Source organism: Mastigoproctus giganteus, chromosome 14 (assembly GCF_048544385.1).
Source record: "Mastigoproctus giganteus isolate SK-2022 chromosome 14, ASM4854438v1, whole genome shotgun sequence".
Lineage (NCBI taxonomy): Eukaryota > Metazoa > Arthropoda > Arachnida > Uropygi > Thelyphonidae > Mastigoproctus > Mastigoproctus giganteus.
The window spans coordinates 82,448,181-82,467,432 of NC_143588.1; the positions used below are offsets into that span (position 1 = coordinate 82,448,181).

The 19,252-nt window shown below is 35.5% G+C and overlaps 1 protein-coding gene across 1 annotated transcript in view; it reads right to left on the reverse strand.

Annotated features, from left to right (window-relative positions):
* Positions 1 to 19,252, reverse strand: part of l(1)G0020 (RNA cytidine acetyltransferase l(1)G0020) — a 219,217-nt gene that overhangs the window by 101,635 nt on the left and 98,330 nt on the right. The window contains exons 16-17 of the mRNA XM_090388438.1: positions 12,569 to 12,741; positions 2,352 to 2,570 (exon numbers count right to left, since the gene is read on the reverse strand). Of these exons, the coding sequence (XP_090244564.1) occupies positions 2,352 to 2,570; positions 12,569 to 12,741 (392 nt within the window). The remainder of the gene's footprint in view (positions 1 to 2,351; positions 2,571 to 12,568; positions 12,742 to 19,252) is intronic.

The window sequence follows — 19,252 nt, forward strand, 5'->3', positions numbered from 1 at the left end:
AAAAATGAACTACATTCGTAGTGTAAAGGCATGGATTTAATTGTATCTCATATTGTGACTACCTTCAACAACGGGTTACTATGTATTGCACTTCCTCGAATAAGTAACTCTTCACTAATAGAGAAGTCTATTGTTACTTATTCTCTGCGGGCACCACCACCACCCAGATGGCATCATTTCAAGGCTTGTTGGCCTATCGTCGGTGGGTGGGAAGGAAGGTACCCTGGTGTTGCAATCATGCTAACCAAGTTGTGAAGTGATTCCACAATATGAGAGATGCCAAAAGGTGTACAGAATCCTTTTGGCATCTCTCATATTGTGGAATCACTTTACAACTGCCCACCCACCGACGATAGGCCAACAAGCCTTGAAACAGTGCCGTCTGGATGGTGGTGCCCGCTGAGAATAAGTAATAACAGTCTTCTCTATTAGTGAAAAGTTACTTATTCAAGGTAGCGTAACATATGGTAACTCGTTGTGAAGGTAGTCACAATATGAGATACAATTAAATTGATGCCCTTACACTAAAAATGTTTTTTTTTTTTTTTTTGTTAGTTGTTGGCACATTGGCTTCTGTGGCCATAATGCATCTCCCAAGGTTTTTGCATTTTACTCTGATCCAAGCCCGAGTCGGGATTCGAACCCGCAACCTTAGGGTTGCAGGGCAGGCACTTTACCCACCTGGCTAGCCCGGTCGACACTACAAATGTGGCGCTTCCGTAGCCAGGTGGGCAGGAGCAGCAGTGCACTGCTTCTTGATTAGACCGGGGTTTGAGTCCGTGACCACCAAATACGGAGGATGCGGAAAGGTTAGGGAATGACCACCGCATATCCCTGGAGCAATATAGCCTTAGTTGCTAATGCTCCTAAAAACCAAACAATAATTACAAATGTGAGTTTTATGAGCAAACTATGGTGTATTGATATTTTATGTATAATGACACTGATATTTTATAATAAATACGTTACATATGGAAATCAAGGTACCGCGTAGTCATTCTAGATAAACAAATCGCGTGCACCAGGTTTATCTAGCATGATCATGCTAAAACAGAAGCTTGTTTTACAACAGTAAAGCAAGCTTCTGTTACGTACCTTAGTATTTGTATCCCTTTTCTCCCATTGGCTGAATAAATATCACTAGGAGGAAAATTATTTTAATGTATAGAAAGATAATAAATAAACAAATAAATAAAATAAAAATAAGAAGAAAAGGAAAAAATAATAATAAGAGAAAAGGAAATAGACAACCTATGCATTTCCCTGTAAGCTAATATCCAGATGACCATTGAATTTCCCCAAACTGTCAGCCTCTACCACCCATTTAAGTAACTTATTCCAGTAATTTATAACTCACTGGCTAAAATAAAACTTCCTGCAATCCAGTCTAAACACCCCCCCCCCCCCGTAACTTGAAGTTATGGCCCCAAGTTATAGAATAATTTATAACTATGAAAATTTCGTCCTCATTCATTTTACTTATGCCTCTCAGAGCCTTAAACACCTCAATCAAGTCTCCTCTAAGGTGCCTAGTTTCCAAGCACTGCAACTCACATATGCGAAGTCTTTCCTCATATAGACGCCCTTTTGCCAATCTCGCCAGGCGAGTTATCCATCTTTGGATTCTTTCAAGAAGCACAATGTCTTTCTTTAGGTGCTGTCTCCATACTTGAACACAATATTCCAAGTGTGGGCTAACAATAGCTTTATGTAATGGGATTATGACGTCCTTATCTCAACTAGCAATTGTTCGATAAATCATCGATAGGACACCAGGGGATTATGCACACCTCACTATGCACATGAGGGGCATAAATTCAAGTTGAGGAAGGATGGCTAGAGAATAGATGTGCAGAAGTTTGCCTTTAGCCAGTGAGTGGGTGATTGTCTAAACAAACTTCTATCTGTTGTTGTGGAAGTTGACATCTTAAATAAATTCAAGGAAGAACTAGACAAACTATTGGAGGGAATAGATAGATGAAATATGGGAAGTGTGGGGTTTTTTTTGGCTAATGCTGTATAAGCTCGATTTCTTGCATCATTATATACTAATGCTAATGGTAATTTAGAAGGAAGCAGTCAAACAAGTCAGCTATTAACAACAATAACCTACAATCTTATTCATTTATATCAGGCTTTTTTTTTTTTTTTTTAAATAAGATGCTAACTTATCTGCATCTAAAAATATGATGTAACAAACAGAACTTACCAAATGGTCACCATAGCGAAAAAAAAAAAAAAAATTGCTTTGAAAACAAATTTTCAAAGCAATTCTCCTGCTAGTTTCTAACGAACAAATTTGAATATTTACATTAACATATAACCATAATAAAAAAACAAATAATACAAACCAATTCTTGCTTCATAGTTTGAACGGTGGGTTCCATATTGACAATTTTCTGTGGAAGAAGTGTACTCTCTACAGCTTTTTCCATGATACCAGAAAGATGCTGGGTAATACGTCGAAGTGCACGATTGAAAAGTCCAAGTAACTGATTAGAAGGTAACCCTAATTCCTTGGAAATAATTTCCACAGTTTTGTGCTGAAGTCCCAAGCTAAGCAGTATTGCCTATATGTATAAACAGAAAAGTGTTTATTTAATTACTTTGTCTTTTAATGTTTTAAAAAAGTAATTTAAGACTATAATTTATATACAGTGTTTATAAATGGTGGGAACACTTTCAGTGATTTATTGCACAAAGACTAGAACAGTTATCAGTGTCATATACAAACCTTGTGAAAGAGAAAATGTCAGTTTTCTTACATCACATCACTTCACAACAATTCAATGTGGGAACCACGTTTGACACAGCAAATGTAATTGTCCACACTGTAATCGAACTCTTGATGTACCCTGTCCAGCATATCCGTTACCGTTGTGGTGGCTTCTTCAATTCTCTGCTTTAGTTCCTGGATGTCACGTGGCAAAGGTGGTACATAAACATGATCCTTTATGTAGCCCCACAAGAATAAATCACATGGAGTCAAGTCCGGTGATCTCGGCAGCCATTTCAAGAAACATTTGTCCCTTTCTCCAGCATGTCCGATCCAGCACTTGTGTAGCTTGGTGTTAAGGTAGGCCCGACTGTGCATTATGGAAGTGGGGGAGGGGCTCCGTCTTGCTGGTAAATAAAGTCATCACCATCTTCCTGAACTTGAGGAAGATGCATCAACCATTGCTGCGGCATATTGAGGTAGGAGAAAGGTCCGTACAGTTTTTGGCGTGACAAGGCACAGAAAACATTCACCTTTGGCAAATCATGCTCATATTCAATTCTCTCTTCAGGTTTCTGGGTGCCCCAGATTCAACAGTTGTGTTGGTTGACCTTCCCATTGGTGTGAAACATGGCCTCATCGCTAAACACTATGCGATTAAAGAAGTTGTCATGTTCTTCTGTCAGTCCTTTCAGTTCACAACAAAATTGGAAATGCTTCTCTTTGTTGTCTTCCTTTAACATATGCACCAACAGCAATTTATACGGCTTCGCAGAATCTATACTATACCTTCTATACATTTGCAGCTCACGTGATGCTCTCAGCACTGATTTATTATTGGGCTCCTTGTAATTTTCTCTCTCACTTGTTGCACATTATCAACAGTAACACTAGGCCAGCCACTGATCTTTCCCGAACACAGGCAACCCATGTTTACAAGTTGCTTATGCCACTTGTAAATAGCCTTCCTGGTTGGTGGCTCTTTACCATACACACTTCGAAATTTCCTTTGAATGTCTGTTGCACACTTGTTCTTATCAAACAGTAGCACACAAAATGCCTTCTTGGGTCCAGAAGCCACACCTTTCAACAAGGCTATGCCTGTGGTAGAGGTATGACAGGTAACTCCAACTGGCGGTGAATGATGGAACTACATGCTTCGGCAGTAACAACTGGGAATCTTTCGTGTTTTCTCTTTCACATGGTATAAATAAGTAAATGGCATCTCTCTTACTCCACGTTTAATAAATTATTGAAAGTTTTCCCACCATTTATAGACACCCTGTATATCAATTTAATAAAATATTTTTTATCATTGTTCTATAACTTTTGTGTACAGCATTTGTAAAAAATATTGCAATATGTAACAAACTTTGAAAATGTGTAAATAAATTACTAAACAAATCATGGACAATTTCCACAGACACTATTGAATAAACCTTTGTAAAATCATTTGAATGATGTCACAGGCTTATACTTAGTAGTGATGATAGTGAAACTTAATTTGGACTAATATGGAAGGGGGAGGTCCAAATTAGTGAAAAGTTTGAATTATAATGAATTACATGCAAATTTTTTCACAATCCAGCACAATGTTAATATGCAAAATAAAATTTACATATATAGAGTTCAAATCAAATAGAATAAAAATACAATTTTTTAACAATAAATTTTAATTTATGTGCTAAATATTAATAATAACTACAAAATTAATCATATGCAGGCAGTTCCTCTTCAATGGTATTGCTTTTTTTTTTTTTTTTTTAAATCACTAATTTTCTGTTGAGTAAATGTTTTGTTGTTTCATAATGCTGTTCTTCATTTCACTTAGAGGGTAAAAATATTTTTTGAATTCCTTGACAGAATCAGCAAATTTAATGAGTATTGAATTTTTGGCTTCATGAAAAATAACTTTTACCTCCATATCTCACTTTACCTATGACTACTGTATTTCTCCCTTTAACTACGGTTCTTATGTCATCAAATTAATATAAGGTTATGTAACACATTTTGACATTCTTTCTCTTTGATTCCCCCTAAATCAATAAGAACACTATCATTTAAGAGCTTTTTACATGCACTTACTGCTGTACTCTGCTTTATTTCATTTTACATTGAACCCAGTTGTAAGCAGCACTTTCTACATTATAATTTTTAATTATGGCCACTGTCTTTTCTTCTCATATCCTGGTCAAAAAAATCATACACTCTTTAATTGTTTCCTTCAATACAAAGAATTACAGCTGAGTATCACTCCCTGATCCACAGATTATATAAAGGCTGTGATATTGGGAGGGTAAGAAAAGGCAATTGATATTTCCTATCACTGCTTGAAATTTCATTAGAAGGATATTCAGGTGTATTATTTAACAATAACAGTGCCTTAATGTTTTTTATTTGCATTTAATTTTTCCTAATGGTGTTACTTATTTTACAAAGCAATCTTGAAATCATTCTGCTTTTATTGTAGTCTGAAAAAGTTCAGAATTTTAACATTGATTTCTTGTTTAGGAAAATCACTGTTCTGCATAAGCACATCACGAAAAGGACAAGGCAGTCCAAATTAGTGAAGTTTTTGCTCTTTTGATGATGGAAAAGCAGCCTAAATTAATGCCACATAAAAGAGCATGGTAAGCTCTTCCATAATAAAAAGCTTACCATGAAGATTAAATGCTACCGAAATGCAATGGCATTTTTCTACAATCTGTTGTTTAGTAACCACATTTTGAGAAATAAGTAATATGTTGCACTTGAGTACTGCATACAGGTCTGGAGGCCACATTTTAGGAAGGATGTAGGGTTGCTAGAATGAGTACAAAGAAGGACAAAATTGGTGAGAGGAACAAAGGGGGTGCTCTTACCAAGAAAGGCTTAAGTTCTACAAGTTGCAGCATCTGGAGACTAGGCACCTGCAAGGTGATCTGATTGAGGTGTATAAGGCCTTGAACGGTTTGAGCAAGCTCAGTGGTGATGGGATTCTTACACTTGCTCAGATTACTAACCTGAGGGGGCATAGATTCAAATTGAGGAAAGACAGTTGTAGAATAGATGTGCGAAAGTTTGCCTTTAGCCAGCGGGTAGTCGATTGCGAGAACAGAATTCTGTTTATTATTGTTGAAGTTGATAGCTTAAATAAATTTAAGGCTGAAATAGACAAACATTTGGAGTGACTGGATGGGTGAAATGGGAAGTTTTTTTTTTTGCTGATGCTGTATAAGTTTGCTTTCTTGTATCATATGCCTCAACTAGTGCAAATGTCAAGGAAAACTGTCAGTGGTAGGGGAAAAAAAGATTTTACTCCAAATTAGGATCATTATTCATATATACACTCAGTGATCACCCCATCCATAACAGACTATGCCGTATAGTTCGCAGTATAAAAAGCTGAACAGCTTCATATGCTACACCAGTGACAATTTGCATCTGGCCATGCAAGTCAAAGTGATAAAGTAGTAGTTATGGGACGTAGTAGATATCAGAGTTTCAAAAGGGCATGATTGTGGAAGCTTGTGTGTTGGGTAATATGGAAGCACTTGTGTATAATATATGGAAGCACTCGTGTGGTGCTTCCATATTCGAAAAGGCATATCTTGTCAGTTGTTCACAGCCCACTGTGGTTAAGCTGTACAAAGAATGGTGTCTAACAATGAAATTACCTCCCACTGACAGAACTATAGAGTATTATGCAAGGTGGATGTTCATGGTGAGTGAGGGATGCAGTGTTGTATGGGCTGAATAGCAGGTTACTGTGCAACAGTTGACACTGCAATACAATATCCCAAATGATTATGCAGGTGGCACACTCAGACGTTTGGAGTTCCACAGCAAACGATCTCTTCACCACTGAACATCATCACCCTCTCTTCACCACTGAACATCGTCAACAGCGAATGCTGTGATATCAATAACACGTTGGTTGGACACTGTAAGAATGGAAACAAGTGTGCTTGTCGGATGAGTCCAAATACCTGGTGTAACACACCAATGGATACCGTGTGTGTGGTGATGCAAGCAATATGGGTCCACGGACCCACTGTGCATAGTGCCCACTATCCAGGCAGGTGGTGGTTGCTTAATATGGAGCACATTTTGGTGGCAAAAACTAGGACCCCTAGTGTATAAGGACCAATGTTTCACTGGTGAGGTCTACCGGGAGCACTTAGGCATGTGCACCCTGCCATACTGCATGGTGATAATGCGCAGCGTCATCAGTCCCACACAGTGCAAAAGTAGCTTGAGGAACATACTGGCATCTCGATTGGTCCCCAAATTCGCCTGACCTCAATCCAACTGAACACTTGTGGGATGTTTTGTAACAAGCGTGAGGCATATGGGCATGCAACCTTCATTTATTCTGACAGTGGAAAGCATGCAAGGCTTTCCACAGTCAGAATAAATGAAAGCCACTATGTGGAAAGCCTGCAAGGCTTTCCACATAGTGGCTGTTATCCATGCAAACAGCGGCCAATTGGTATTAGGTAGGTGGTTAAAATTCATTGATCACTGAGTGCATATTTTCTCTTAAAAACCATAAAAAAACCTCAACTCAGAGTAAGAGTGAATGGAAACCCATACCTGTATACATTAAATTGGTTTGCCATCAATCATGTAGAATGTTATGACAAAGCATATACCAGTTAGTCTGGCAGTCAATGAGACTGCTATTTTCTCAGACAAGGTAATCCATGGCTTTGTTAGTGCACAGTTTTTTATTTTATAAATAAAAATTTATATACAATAAGTATTGCAATCCATTTAGAAAAGATGAAATATTAGTATTATCCAAGAAGAATTCAAAAATACCCAAAAGTTTTTTTCCAGAAATTAAAAAGAAAATTGGCACCTGTCCGGTGCTGCACCACTGTTTTTGCAACTGTTTAGAATGGTATCACTACTGGGTTAACATTAATAATTTCATTAAATTTTGATATAGGTACATAAATGAAATTAGCAAAAATTACAAGGATATTATTGAATGCAATGATATTTAAGAAATTCTTCAAAACATAAAAGGAACGGCAAATATGAAAAAATAAACACTCAATCAAGCTTAATACATTTTGCCACATAATTAATAATTTAATACACATTATCAGTATTTAATATGACAAAGTCTTTGTTTTTGATGACCATCTTGCATCAATTTGGCATGCTGTGAATCAGTTTCCCCATATCATTAATGGATATGATATGCTATGAATCAGCTTCCCAATATAATATGATGCCAAACTTGTAACAATTGATTTAATAAGCTCAATTTTGGAATCTCCTGACCAATTTTCTTCCACAGATTTTCACTGGGAAAACAGGTGTTGCATTACTCATGAATGTGACAGTAAGTCTACTTCTGAAAATTTGTGCTTAAATATATATTTGCCATATTCTACTTTTCTTTACAATCATATTCAAAATCTTATGCAGGGGTGTATTACAGTAATTATGTGCATTTATACTACTGTCTGTTTTTTAATTCAATTATTTCTGCTCTTATACTTCATCATACACCATCAAGAAACTGTTAAGTTTATACAGTAGTCTCTTATGTAGAAGGCAACAAAACCAAAACCTACAGGCATTAGTGATGACTTGACATTACTCTTATTGATGTCATATGTATATATATGGCATCAATAATAGCAGGTTTTGATTATGTAACAAAGACATTCCTTGTTGCCTATTTAGTACTATACTCTACTGTACTGTACATAATAATGTGGAAGTTTGGGAAAATTGACAATCTTGAAAGTTTACTTTTTGAGAACCCATATGAATGATGAAGAAGATGATCAAATTCTAGAGTTTTAAAAAGTAAGCAACGATGTATATTTATGTAAAAATATACATGTCACCATCATCATGAACTTGGTCCAGCTTAGGTCTTTTAACACCTTTTCCGTTGTAGTTCTTGGAGGTGATCTTGATGTCGCCATCGTTGTCTTGGTCAATCAACATTTGTCTTGCCTGTAGGTTTGTAGTTAAAGGCTAATTTTGGGATCCGGTCCGGGTTCATTCTTTCTATGTGGCTGATCCATTTTTCCTGATACCGTTTTATGTCATTTACTATGTTATCTACTTTTAATTTCTTGCAGATATCTAAATTTCTTTGGTGGTCTAGTCTTGTAAAGCCTAATAATGGTCTTAAAAATCTCATTTGTGCTGCTTCTAGTTTGTGTGCATCTTTCTTATTTATGACCCAAGTCTCACAACTGTAGAAGAGGGCTGATTTTGAAGTGATGTTGTGCAGTCGTAATTTTGTTTCAGTTGTCATTTATTTTCCAAAGTGGCGTTTAATCATTCCATTCATTTTATTATATTTTTGTTTAGTGTGGATGTCTTTCCCTTCATTTGATATTAAATTTCCCAAATAGGTGAAGTCAGATATTTGTTCTATTATTTTATCATTGATAACAATTTTGACTCTTTGTATGTTTTTTCCACATAATCCCATTGATTTTGTTTTTGAGGTGGAGATTTTCATCTCGTACTTTTTACCTATTTTATTAAGTTAATTTGCTGCTATCTGTAGTTCATCTTCGGATTTTGCAATTATAACTTGATCATCAGCATATAATATAGTTTGGATTTTATTCCTGTTGTTCAACTGTATTCCGTTGTTAATTGTTTGTTTCCATTCTTTAGAATTTTATTGATGTAGATATTAAATAAATTTTGTGATAGTCCACATCCTTGTTTCACTCCTTTATTGGTGTTAATTGGGTCTGATAGTTGGCCATTAGAATATTTTATACAGACTTGAGTTTTTATATAGGCTTTGGATCGCTTTCCGGAGTTGGGTTGGGATATTTTATTCATGTAAAATCTGCCAAAGTTTTTCCCAGTTTACATTGTCATATGCTTTTTCATAATCAATAAACAGCAGAAATGTTGGTAGATTGAATTCTCTTCTTTTCTCCAAAATTTGTTGTAGTGAGAAAATTGCATCTATTGTGCTTCTCCCTTTTCTGAACCCACATTGTTCTTCTTCTTCTAAGAATTGTTCACTGTATTTATTAAGTTTATTCTTTAGTATATTAGAGTATGGCTTTGCAGCAGTTGACAGCAGTATTATCCCTCTGTAGTTGTTAGGGTTATTTCTGGAGCCTTTTTTTGTGTAAAATGATTACTATTCCTGTTTCCCAATCTTTGGGTATCTGTTGCTTATGCCATATGATGTTAAATAATTTTACTAGTGCATTTTTTAGTAAGTGCCCCCATATTTAAATAGTTCTACATTTAAATTGTCTATGCCTGGACTTAGATTTTTTTGGTTTTTTGATTTTTGTAATATTAACTCTAGTTCTTCCATTGTTATAGTTTCTTCATCTTTGGTTATCACAGATTCATCTTCCAATTCCCTAGTGCCTGGGTTATACCATAGTTTGGAATAGTGTTGCTTCCATTCTGCTTGGGAGATGGAGTTGGTTTTTATTTGATCATTTGTGTGTAGTTGTAATTTCTTAAAAATTTTAAAACCTCTTCTCTGTGGACCCGTGATATCACGTTCTAAAGATTTAACAAATTTATCCCAGTCATCTCGTTGGATTCTTCTGGTTAGTTTTCTGACTTCTGCTCTAAGCTTTTTGTATTTTATGTGTAGATGTAGGTCTTTAGTAGGAATAGTTTCTAGGTGTTTTTTTTCTCATTAATTGTTTGTTTCAATTCTTCATTCCAAGTTCTTAGCCAATTTTTATTTTTTATAGGTTTATATCCAAGACTTTCTTCAGCAGCTCTCAGAATTAATTTTTTCATGTTTGACCAGATTTCTTCAACATTATCACTTTCATCCAATTTGAATTTATCTTTCAATCGACTTTCATACAGGAATTTAGTGCTTTCATCTTCCAACAAATGTATTTTTATTGGTATTTTCTTCTTTTTATTAAGATAATTTCTTTTTATTTTGAAAGTGCTTTCTACTAGGTAGTGATCACTGTCAATTTCACTGCCTCTGAATACTCTTGTGTCTCTAATTTTGTCATTTAAATTTTCATTAATGATAATATAATCTATTATAGACTTTGTGTTTCTTGCTTCCCATGTGAATTTATGGATATTCTTGTGTCTGAAAAAAGTATTTGTAATTTTAAGTTTATTAAAAATGCAGAAGTCTATTGGGCATCGTCCATTATTGTTGACCACGGGTTCGCCTTCTGATCCTATACATTTGTCTACTGATTGAGCACCAACCCTTGCATTAAAATCTCCTGCAAGTATGAGATACTTGTTTTTGTTAGTTTGGTCTATGATCTGTTGTAATTCGTCATAAAATTCTGCGGTTTCATCAACGTTGTCTTCTACTGGTGCATAGATGCCAACGATTGTTATTGTATAAGATAGAATTTTTAGTCTTAATTTCAATATTCTGGGTGATATCCAAGAGCAGTCTAATATTTTGTTTTCCCATTCTTTCTTTATTATAATAGCAACTCCAGATGATGCCCAAATTTCACTTGGTACGCCGGAGTATATCATTATGAAGTTACCTATTTATTTGGATCCTTTGTTGTTCTTTTTTGTTTCGGTAATGACTGCTATGTCAATATTTCTATTTTCTAGTTCCATGGTCAATTCATCTAATTTGTGATTTATTCCCCTAACGTTCCAAGTTGCTACTTTAAATTCCTTAATTGCAGTCCTATATCCATTGCCTAGGTCGTTACCCATCAGATCCAACCAGTTTTTTGTCTTGAGCTTATTTCGAGTATTTAGAATGTCCCCAGGATAGGTTACCAGGGTAAGTCTAGTGGTGGGGCTGCCACCTTATAGCCCCTAGATAGTCTTCAGGTACAGCATTTCCTATGTATGTGATGGGACAGTTATACCGCTGTGACTCAGTCGCCAGAGCCTCGTCTGTGGAAATGGGTCAATTCGCCCCGAGAAGGTGAGGTTCACATTTGGGTAGGAGAGGAATGCACGTCACCACCCCTTGAACACACAAAAATATACATGTAATAAACTGTAAATATACTGATATTAATTCATGTCTTTTTATTCCTAAACATCAGCCTTTAATTCAGTTTTATACTCAACATCAACATATAAGGCAATCTTAAAATTTAAGATGATTTTTTAGTGTTTCAAAGGTCAACTTGTACACTGGAATATGCAGTAGTTGTTTTATAAGCCTTTATTTTATTTTTAGGGTCTCTACCAATGACAATACAGTGTAATATGTTTATAATAGTACTTGGTGTGTACTGAATAGTAAAAACTTTATTCTGACCAGAATAAAGACCTTTGTGACCTTTATTCTGGTCAGAATAAAGCATTTTACTATTCACTCAATCATTAATGTCTACAATTTTTTTTTTTATTTATGTCACTCAGAAGCTTCATTTCCTTCCAAAATTATTATTTTATTATTTATTTATTAGTTTTCTTATATTACTTACTTACTGCATATTTTTGTCACATTATTATTATTCTATACAAATGGAAATTCTTTTCTTTTATGTTAAATGACCATATTAAAAAACTGTCCTTGATGTGGTTAAAATCCATAGAAAAATTGCGCCTCCATAGCCAGGTGGGCAGGAGCAGCAGTGCGTAGCGCACACACACTTCTTGATTAGACCGGGGTTCATGCCCACCAAATACGGAGGATGCAGAAAGGTCAGGGAATGACCACCGCATATCCCTGGAGCAATATGGCCTTAGTTGCTAATGCTCCTAAAAACCAAATAACAAACAAACAAAACATAGAAAAATTAATGTAACATTTAGAAAATTTAGAAACTAAAAATATTAGTAGAAAAATATTGGTTACTAAATATTACTAAATATAATTATTAAAGCTATATATTACTAAATATTAAAGAGAAAGAAGACATGCAGAAAATATGCAGTACTTACAGCCTGGACACCTGATAAATGAACTGTTCCAAACTTTCCAAGAAAATATAGTCGAGACAGAGGTGGCATTAAGTCCATAATTAAATGATAGTCAATAAGATTCTTTGAGTACATCTCCAGCCTCTTCATATCATAACTTGTCATATGGATCTCTAATTCTTCTTTTGTTAAATCTTAAAAGAAAAATTGTCATATATATAAAGTTGGTGGGTACAAATATATATATATACACCTAATTCTGTTTTTACACGATAGATACGTTCCTGAAAAATATGTGTAAAAAATATTCGTGTAAAAAAGAGACATTGTATTTATGGAAGAAAAGAAGATTGGTTCCGAATCTAAAAAAATCAGTAAAAATAATTAAAAAAAAACACATAAAATATTCGTTTTAAGCTTATTATTTTATTTCATCAAAATACACATGTAATTAAAATGTACTAAAACAAATTTGTATGCATATGAAATGAAAAAAAATTCTTCATGAACAAAAAAAAAATCTGTTTTACACATAAGATTTTATTCATTTTCACTTTCTGATAATAAACGGCGCATACGTTTGCGTACGACTGGAATATCACTGCCATCACTAGAAATGTTGTGGACATCGTCTTCTTCCTCTATTAATGAAATTCTTTCTGTGATCTCTTCAGCAAAATCAGCACGAGTCTCCTCTGGTGCTGATGTTACACCGGTTTTACGAACAAATTCAGTTATTAATCGTTGTGTTCGTGTTTTGGTTAGGCAGTTATATAATTCTCTGTAAGAGGCTGTCAACAACTTCAGTTCACGTTGAAACTTCCCAGCGCGTTCCTCATTAGGGTCATGTTTGACAAAATGATTTCCTAATTTTCTGGCCAGTTCCAGACCTTCTTTTATTAAATCTGCATTTAGAACAGGATCATTTTCTTCATTATCACTACGTTCTGTGGGATAAGGAGTCCCAAGGACAACCTCTAATATTTCATCTTCGCTTAGGGCTTTGTCGGTTAACAATTCATCAATATCTTCAAACGATAGATCATCGAATCCTTCTCCACCAATTTTGTGTGCCATTGTAATGATGTTGGGAAATTCGGTCGTATTAGGGATGATGGGATCTTTGCTTTTTACACATTGTGGCCAAACCGCTTTCCAACACACATTTAAAGTTGCTGGTTTTAATTCAGTTAACGCTAATCCAACTTGATTGATACAATCCATAATTGAGATTTTCTTCCACACATCAATGACTGTTAGTGTTTCATCATTCAGTTTGTCCCAAACGTGTTGGAATGTTCGTTTTACGTAGTATGTTTTAATTGTCGCAATTATACCTTGGTCTAGCGGTTGTATCACAGATGGCAGAAATAAAATTGTACGTTTGGGTGTTCCAAGACAGGATGGCCGTGTGCATTGTCAAGAATCAGAAGAACTTTAAATTCGAGACCTTTCAAATTCATATAACATCTGACTTCTGGGACGAAACATTTGTTGAACCATTCTGTAAAAATAGTAGTGGTCACCCAGGCCTTCTTGTTTGCCATCCAGTGAACAGGCAGTTTATTGATATCTACACCTTTCATTGAACGTGGGTTTAGGGCTCGATTTACCAGCAGTGGTTTCAACATACGATCTCCTGAAGCGTTGGAGGAAAATAATAAGGTCACACGATCCTTAGCTACCTTAAAACCACCAGCAGTTTTCTGCGATTTGGCTACATACGTTCTGTTCGGCATTCGTTTCCAGAAGAAACCAGTTTCATCTGCATTCCACACTTGATCAGGAGTGTATCCTCTATCTTCAATAATTTTTGCAAGTTCCTGCAAAAATACTTTAGCAGCCGATTCATCTGCAGATGCAGTTTCACCTTTAATTTTTATATTATGAAGAGCATTCCTTTTAAGAAACCCTGTCATCCAACCTGTACTCGCAGAAAATTCATACTTTCTGTTTAACTGAGATGAAGTGCTTGGCTCCTTTTCTTTAATCTGTCTGTAAATTCTTAGTGCTGTTTGCTCGATGGCATTTCCATCTACTGGTACTCTTTTTTGTGACTGATCTTCTATCCATATTACCAGGGCCTTTTCCATTTTTTCCTTGTCAATATCTCTTGTATATGATGATGAATTAACACTTACTTTTGTTCCAGAACATACCGACTTCCTAATTGCAGCTTCATTTTTCTTAATAGTTCTTACGGTAGCTTCATGTACACCAAAATGCTTTCCTACAGACGTAGCCCCTTGTCCAGTTGCAAGACGATCTAAAATTTGAATTTTAAGTTCCAAAGAAATCGCTTTCCTTTTCATTTTGGTAATAGGCGAATTATTCGACATTATATAAGGGCTACCGAAAAATATCTCAGTTATAATTAATAAAAAAAAGGTATGAAAATTTTGTAAACTTACAATTTATTGACTATCGGCAAAATTAATAAATTTATGTGCACAAATTTCACTAAAGATTCTTTCACTTTGAAATAGAGCTTACTACTACATGTCTGCCGAAGATACAATGCACGAATACCGTACATGTGCACCAAATTCAATAAAAACGTTGATGATTCATAGATACCTAGACGTACACATTGGTAAGCAAAAGCACGCGTTTCAAAACGCATACACTAGCTGTTATCCAATCTATTGGTGCGTGTAATATAGAAATGATACTAATATGCCACAAATAAAAAAATTTTTCTTAGAATTTAGGCAAAAAAAAATTCATAGAAATCGTGTTAAATCAAAATGACTCGCGTAAAAAGAGAATGAAATATTTATTTTGAATTCGTGTTAAACCAAATTCATGTAAAAACAGAATTAGGTGTATATATATATATATATATATACTACCATTAAATATTGACAAAAGTTAAATTATAATAAAATAAATAAATAATTAATTAATAAAATAAATAATTTATTTAATTTTAAAAAAATATATATATACACACATAGACTTTTTCTTAAATTATTCCCTGAGTTAACTGTTCTCTTTCTAGAAACTCTCCTTGCTACAGTTTAAACACTTGAAATTTGCCTACTATCGTAAAAATGATTATCCTACTTAATCACTTCACACAGATCATATACAGGGTATCCCTCATTGATTGTGTGTAGGAGACTGACTGAACCTTGCAAATATCATATAATTAAAACAATGTATAGGGATTACATTTCTGATAAAGAATGTAATTTCTAAACAATAGAAATACAAAGAATTAGTATTAGACACATAGTGAAAAGAAGTCACAGACTTTTGCTTCACTAGTCAAAAAAAAAAAATAAAAAAAAAAAAAAATAATAATAATAATAAAAAATAAAATGAACTAAGTGGTAACAACTTGCTGATTAAAAGAAAACATCCTATAATCCAGTCCAAACCTCCTTCCCCAAATTTGAATTTATAATCCCTGGTTTCTGAAATTATCAACAGTGAAAATTTCTCCTTCATTCATTTTACTATCCCCTCTCACAGCCTTATCCTTAGAGATTTCAAATGGATTCTTTCATTACCTAAAGGTCTAATTACCAAGCTCTGTAGCACACATACATCAATGAGCCAAACATTACAACCAGCGAGTCGTTATGCAAATCGAAGCAACTGCAGGTGAACAAGCACATGCGCGGGTTGGGACACAGTATAAAAAACACCTGATACTGAACTCCTTTAATCAGTGTTACTCTTGTTCTTCATATGAGAAAGGCAGCGGACTTAAGCAAGTTTTACAAAGGCCAAATTGTAATGGCCAGATGACTGGGTCAGAGTATATCCTAAACAGCAAGGCTGGTGGGATGGTCATGGTCAGCCGTGGTTAGTACCTACTAAAAGTGGTCCGAGCAGAGGGGAACCCATTAACCGCCGATTAGGTGTTGGTTGACCATAGCTCATTGATGTTCGAGGTGAGCAAAGGCTCTCCCAGATGGTACATGGCAACAGAAGGGCGATTGTGGTGCAACTCGCCAGTAATTGGAATGCTGGTGATGGGAGTAATGTGTCACAACACAGTACATCGAACCCTGCTGAAAATGGGGCTGTGTAGCTGCAGGCCACTTCGAGTGCCCATGCTAACCATGGTTCACCGGCAACAGTGCCTACAATGAGCATACAATCATTGAAACTGAACCTTGAGCGATTGGAAGAAGATTGTCTGGTCCGATGAATCACATTTCCTGTTGCAGCACGTGGACGTTGTTTACCTGGGGAAGTGATGGCGCCTGGATGCACCGTAGGATGAAAACAAGCCAGTGGCTGCGGTGTCATACTTTGGGCGATGCCCTGCTGGGATACCCTGGGTTCAGTCATCCATGTACTGGGCACTTTGACGTTTACCACCTACCTAAACATCATTGCTGACCAGGTACACCCTTTCATATCAACAGTCTTCCCCTCTGGTGGTGCCGTCTTTCAGCAGGATAATGTGCCTTGCCACACTGCCTGGATCGTTCGAGACTAGTTCACGGAACATGAGGAAGATTTCCCGGTATTACCCTGGCCTCCAAATTCCCCAGACATCAATCCCATCAAGCATCTGTGATTTGTATTGGAACAGCAACTCTGATCTGCGGCGTTTTATCCACAGACCTTACAAGAGTTAAAGGATCTGCTGGTTACGTGTTGGTACCAGATACCACAAGACACATTTAGAAATCTTGTAGCAGCATTCATACCTCGCCGAGTACGAGCTGCTTTGGCTGCACGTGGAGGACCAGGTAGGTGGTCATAACGTTTTGGCTCATCGGTGTATTTGAAGTCCTTCCTTATATATCGGCACCCTTTTGCAGATCTCACTAAGTGGTTCCCACCTTTGGACCCTTTTAAGAAGTTTTGTCTTATTTTAGGTGCAGCTCCACGTGCATCTAAAATAAGACAATTATAACATCTCCATTTCTACAAGTAAATATTCAACAGATCATTGATAAGATACTATGAGCCCTCCTTACTGCCCATTTACACTGTCCAGAGAACTTCATGTCCACCCACATGTAATTTCTGAATTCCTTTTTTCTCTACTGATTTAAATTCAAACCCACCAAACGTATAAGTTACATTAGGGTTGCTGTTATCCATGTATAAGACCTTGTATTTTGCCGCATTAAAATTGGTAATTAGTAATGTAAGATATATGCATAAAAATACAGTTGTGTTTCATTTTGCCGCTAATTCAAATAAGTCATTACACATGTTTACACATGCAGCTTTAATGATAGAAACCACAGCAGAATGAACAAATGCCATAATTTTATCATTAACCTTTTTAACCATGGAGCAGGCAAGCCCCCACTTGCATACTCCATGGTTAAAGCATACCAAAGCCAGTTAAATTTATAAACAATATTTCTCAAGTTTTTACTTTCAGTCTCAGTGATTGTTAGAACTGGCCATAAAAAAATTAAATAACATATACTTTAGTTTCATTTTTATATCGAGCACTCCCACTTACCTAAGTGCAATTAATGTGTGTGACATTGACACTTTGCTGGTGCTACTTTGTTGCAGCTAACTGGTTTAGCTAAGCTTCTTGCAGTATGTTGGAATACTTCTTATAAAATAAAGTTTATATGCCAGATTTATCCTTTGATTTGTGCTTATCCACCCTGAAATCAATCCAGTATTCCTTGGAATGTTCCAAAATTCCTTTTCTGAAGCAGCACCACTAAACCATATCAATATAAAGTCACACTACATTAAAGGCTGATACTCAAATATACACAATCATTACATTTGAGAGAATTTAAGAGGTGACAGGAAGATGGAGGATGTCCAGTTGCAGCTATCCAGATTAGTTCAAATGAACAGAAAAAGTGTCTAACAAGTTTTGACAATTTTTATTGTACCAAAACACTTCCACAGAAGTAAGATAAAACATCATACTAATATGATGTAATAGGAAAAAAACATCCTCCCAATTAAAACTTTACTTCAATGTAGAGGAATTCATGCAATAGAAGAATTTGTGCAGTGATATCCATGGTTTCACAAAAGGGAACATTTATTCTAAAGAAATAACTATAATATAGTCTCAGAATTAGCTGTCAGTGTGATCTCACATTTGTTCTGATCTGGAGAAAACACAAAACCAGTCCCAAAACACTGTTGGCGGAGATGCATTCAGAACTCAGAGGTAGTTGCACTGATTTCCATGTGTCTGAATGAATAGCACTGAATGAATGAATATGCCATTACCGTAACTGATTCTCACAAACAATTAGTAATCTGTTATCATTTGGAATCTCTACTCATTAATAAAATACATGAAATTTTTGATTTAGGAGTATTAAGTACAGTAATGGCTCTTATACCTCTCATATTATTAAAATAGCCACCAGAGCATCTAGAATGGTTGGTTTAATAAAAAGTGCCTGCTCTGATTTTATTGGTGTTGATATCCCAAAATTGGCTTATATTTCATTCATTCAACCAATTCTGGAGTATGCTACACAAGTGTAGACCCCCTTTGGAAAAAAAAAATATATAAATACAGTCAGTCCTCGTATAGCACGATAGTTGTGTTCCTAGAAACTGTCATGCAATGCAAAATCATGCAATATAAATAACAGGCCCTATGGGAAAAATAGGGTTAGGTGCCAACCACCCAAGATTGAACATACATTTGTAACCAAAACATTACCAAATACAATAAATGATCGTAATAAACTACTTATGTATTTTATTACAACCATTACATAATAAAATATTGCTAAT